Below are 4549 nucleotides of genomic sequence, written 5' to 3'. Positions count from 1 at the left end.
TCTCCATGCCACAGTTAGAGGCTGCATTTTCTGATACACAAATTGATTTTACTGGACAGAAACATAATTTCTGTAAAGTCCTTTCCAATTCCTTTCAAACCCTAAGGCTGATGACGAAATTACTTTGTTCAGAAATAATGCCCCTACATTATATGACTTCTAAACCAATCAAGCCTTAGTTATGTCAGAAATAAAAAGAAAGGAAACCTACAGAAAAATATAAAGTGTGGTTATGATTATTCTTTTAGAAATATGGCTTCTGATATTTCTAGGAATTAGTTCTGCAGATTTTAGTGTTGCATGTTTTTATTAACATTCTGTATAAAACAATTCATTGCTTTTGCTTGTAGCAATGTGAAAAATGCAAGGAGAAACACAGTCTTGTACTCAACAGATTGATTAATCATATCTTATATAAGTCCATTTGTCTAATAATTCTAGCTGGATCCAGTCAATGGGCTGAAAAGTCCATTACAAGAGTCAGACTGCGTGAACACAGGGGGCTCAGGTTGAAACAGGAATGAATTTGATGGACTTGGAAGATTTAGGTGAGCCCTTCCATGTTCCCATACTGTTGGTGGGGCTTCGGGTGTTAGTGAAGGAAGTCGGTCTTCGGTTCATACTGTCAGAATCTTCTCTGGTGAACGTTCGTTTCATGTTTTGGCAGCATGGGAAGCTTTGGGCACAGTCTTGCAAGAGATGGCCACTAAAAAACATGTATATCCAGGGGTTGCAGCAACTATTCAAGGAAGCCAGTAATGCAGGGATGGCGGTGGCTGGGTTTTCTGACTCTGTATGGAAAACATAAGGGGAGAGCATTTAACTAATCAAACGCAAGTAAAAGCACTGGATAAACTCATTCTTTTATTGGTTCACAAAAGTGGGACAATGTTTTGGGTCAATATAGAAAATGAAGTATTTTGTTTATCAATCAGGGAAATAGTTGGTGAATGGAAATTGTTTGGTTGTAAAATATTTTCATGAGCAAGATGCCTTGAAATTAATTCAGATATTTTAAACCACTATTAAAATATTTAAGTAGAATAAGGGAGACTTTCAAGAGGCTAAGAATACTGAATCACTTACTAATAAAACTTTGAATCATTTGTATTAGCACTAGCATATGCTAATAGAGACAGCACTTACAGAATGGCTGTCATTTCAGTGAAATCTCAAGAGTCCATAGCCACATACACCAAACTGTATGCATCCTGATAACTTAGGCAAAAGTATGGCACTATGGACCATGTTTAGTCATTTAAATTTTTTTTTGATAATAAACACATTCTTGTAGTAAGAACTCTTTACAAAGGGGATAGTTTAACTAGGTCCCTGAAGGATGCAGTGTTTAGTTGTTTTCTTTGACTAATTAGAAACTTCTTTTAATTTTAAAAGAAAACCCTCTTTGATTGTGGTTTGAACAACTAAATTATATTATGGAGAACGGATGAATTAAGAAATTCCAACAGTCTTTGAACCATTTTGTGTGTGTGTGTGTGTGTGTAATTGCATTGTCAAACCACATAAATATAACCATTCACAGTAGAACTAGGCACTGAGAATATACCTTTTCTAAAGATAAGAATAATTGGCAAGGACTGACATTTCCTTATTAAATATAAATTTGGGTCTTCTCACTCTTGTTATGCCAGAATAAATTACAGATTATTTCATCAAACTTTGTGCTAAGATGCAAATCTTAAAGGTGATCACGATCTGTGACCAAAATTCTATTCAAAAAGATTGGAAATCATCAACATACGTATGCACAGTGAAAAAAAAATAAAACATTATGTTAAGAAACAGAACACTAGCTAAATGCCAAATTGAAATGACTTAAGAATCTTCCTGCAAGGCGTTTAATCTTCATACCCCCAGGACCCCCAGGACCAAGCATAAAATATGCACAATAATATTTGTTGGCTGGATGAGGAATAAATAAAACTTAAAAAAACTTAAAATCTTTCTTCAGAAAAATATGTCTGTTTTACCCTTATTTTAGGGCATTTCTACAAAAATTTTACAGTGTGTTACTTTTCACAAGCTAGCAAAAAGCAGTCATGACAGTATAAATATTTCCCTGAATCCAGCAGACTTGAAAGCAGGGTATTAACGCTGTTGTTAGTGCTTTGACAGAGAGTAAATTTTTCTGTTTTGTAACTGCGTGGCTGACGGGAGGGCATAGGTTCTGGATTTGTGGTTTTAGGAGCTGGTTACAGTATCTTTTAACCATTCTACTCAAGGTGTGATTCTCATTCACTAAGTTGAGAACTATGGCCCTAGAGGATGTATGAAAAGACTCTCTCTCCCCATTTCTCTCTCCCTTGCCAACTCCCCCTATTCCCAACACAGAGCCCCCATTTCTTCACCTTCCTCCCGACACCTACCGACCCAGGAGAAATTCTTATCCCAGGCAGACCACATTTGGATGATGAAGAAGGGTGCCCAGCAAACGATGTAGGCCGTCACGATCACGAAGGTCATTTTCACGGTGCGGATCTTGGCGCGGGAAATGGTCTTCACGCTGCTAACACACCGTGCGTGCAGGACTCCTCGGTGCAAGGCGCCTTCGCCCGCGCCCTCGGCGGGGGCGCCCGTGCCCTGGCGCCCTGCTGTCTTTCCACGGACGTTGCCCCAGATGTGGTGGCAGATGAAACCGTAGCAGGTGCCCAGGATGACCATGGGCGCCAAGAACACGCTGCCGGTCATCCAGGTCACGTAGGCCGGGAGACCCCAGGGCTGGATGAAGTTGGCCCAGCAGTCGTAGGTCTTGGTGACGTTGCTCACCTCGACCACGGAGAAAACGAAGTACTGCGGGGTGCTCAGCACGAAACTCAGCACCCAGGCGGCGGCGATCATGAGGCGCGAGCGGCGCGCGGGCTGCTGCAGCGTCTTCAGCGGGTGGCACACGGCGATGTAGCGATCGGCGGTCATGACCACCAGCATGTAGGCCGAGGCGAACATGGCGAACACCTGCATGTGCTTCACCACGCGGCACAGCCCGTCGGGTCCGCGGAAACGGTAGGTGATGTCCCAGCCCAGCTGGGGCAGCACCTGGAAGAAGGCGACGGCCAGGTCGGCCAGGCTGAGGTGGCGGATGAAGAGGTGCATGCGGGACGTCTTGCGAGGCGTGCGGTGCAGCGCCAGCAGCACACTGCTGTTACCCAGCACGGCCACCACGAAAATCACGGCCAGCACGGCAATCTCGAACTTGGCCAGCTCCTCGTTGCGCGTGTCCGCCTGTGGGCCACCGTCTTCCCCGAGCGCCTCCGAGTCCCCGCTGGTGTTGGCACCTCCGGCAGTCAGAGGCCACCACCGGCTGGAGTTGCTCGCGGGCTCCGCGCTGGGGCTCCCGGAGAATCGCATGCTGTCCATGCAGCGCCCCCTCGGCCTCGGTGGAGGCCCGTTCCCTTCCCGCCTCCTCGCGCGGTGCGCTCCCTCCTGCCAGCGCTCGCCGCCTGCCGGGCTCTGCTCCCTCTCTTGCAGGCGTCTCCGGGCTCAGTCCCACCAGCCAACTCAGCGGCTCTCGGTCGAGTCGCCCGTTCTCTTTCTCTGCTCCGCCCTTTCTCAACTCCAGCGAAGCCTGGAAGGTGCGCTCCCAATCTCCGAAAGCCCTGGACTCCAAACTCAAATTATTAATACGGAGTTTGTTTCTCCAGATCGCGCTCCCTCTCGCCCCAGTGGTTGGAGGCTGCTCGGTGCCTACTCTCGCTACCTCCCTCTCCTCTCCCCCAGGATTTTCCTTTCTCCCAACTTCCTACGTCGGTGATTTGTCCTTTTTTCATCACTGCTGCAGGGGTGGGGCTGGAAAGCGCGGATTCCTCGGCGTATCGGTGACGGTGATGCTTCCCCGCTCTTCTATTAAAAAAAAAAAAAAAGCTCGGAGAACTGGACGTGCTTTTCAAGGCTTCCCATCATTTTCTCAAGCCTCCGTCAAGAATCACCTTAACCCTGACTGTGACTTCAATAGACGCGGTACCTAGAAATCCAGAGTCCACTGCCCGCTCGGGTGCTCTTGAACCTGAATTTGGCGCGTGACGGCCACCTGCGCCAGCCGGGATTTCTCCCTGAGCCGAGAGTCCGCCCATCCCTGGAGAGCCAGTCTGGCTAACTTCATTCTCAGGACAACTCGACTACGGGAATTTCTCTTATCGCCCCGCTCCTGTCCACCCTCCTCTGCAGTGTAACAATAACTTTTTTGATGCCTGTTGTCTTGTCTCCTGCCTGCGTTCGCTGACTGGAAGGACGCAGTCGCTGGTCCCAAGGCAGTCCCCGTGGCTGCCTGCGTGCACGTATCACAGCGGGAGAAAGGAATTTCTCCTGGTTTTCCAGTTTCCCCTGGGGCTGGGAGCGGGTTTGGGGGTGGGTGGGACTTAGGAGTTTTCTCTAAACTAAATTCCTGGGGTTTTCTCCGGGAAAAGCCTGATTCCCACAGCTGGATGGGCGGGAATTGGGCCACAGGAGTCCGTGGGGACTTTATCTGCTTTACTGCCGAACAATGGGGACATCTCTTCGGGTGAACGAAGAGAGCGGCCGGAGAGCGGCAGCC

The 4549-nt window shown here is 47.8% G+C and overlaps 1 protein-coding gene across 1 annotated transcript; it reads right to left on the bottom strand.

Annotated features, from left to right (window-relative positions):
* Positions 1-215: 215 nt before the first annotated feature.
* AVPR1A (arginine vasopressin receptor 1A) lies at positions 216-4274 on the bottom strand. Its single transcript, XM_061416610.1, has 2 exons — positions 2388-4274; positions 216-791 (listed from the first exon to the last, which is right to left on the bottom strand). Exons 1-2 carry the CDS (start codon positions 3373-3375, stop codon positions 505-507), a joined length of 1275 nt encoding a protein of 424 aa, XP_061272594.1. The 5' UTR covers positions 3376-4274; the 3' UTR covers positions 216-504.
* Positions 4275-4549: the final 275 nt, after the last annotated feature.

Source organism: Bos javanicus, chromosome 5 (genome assembly GCF_032452875.1).
Source record: "Bos javanicus breed banteng chromosome 5, ARS-OSU_banteng_1.0, whole genome shotgun sequence".
Lineage (NCBI taxonomy): Eukaryota > Metazoa > Chordata > Mammalia > Artiodactyla > Bovidae > Bos > Bos javanicus.
Note: the sequence above shows the minus strand (reverse complement) of the source record. Positions and strands in the feature narration are given on the sequence as shown.

Bases quoted from the DNA above. Each gene is read 5' to 3' on its own strand.
- AVPR1A (XM_061416610.1), bottom strand. From the start codon at position 3,375: ATGGACAGCATGCGATTCTCCGGGAGCCCCAGCGCGGAGCCCGCGAGC. The intron at 792-2,387 runs GTAGGTGTCGGG...TTTTCCATACAG, and splicing joins TAAGAATTTCTCCTGGGTCG to AGTCAGAAAACCCAGCCACC.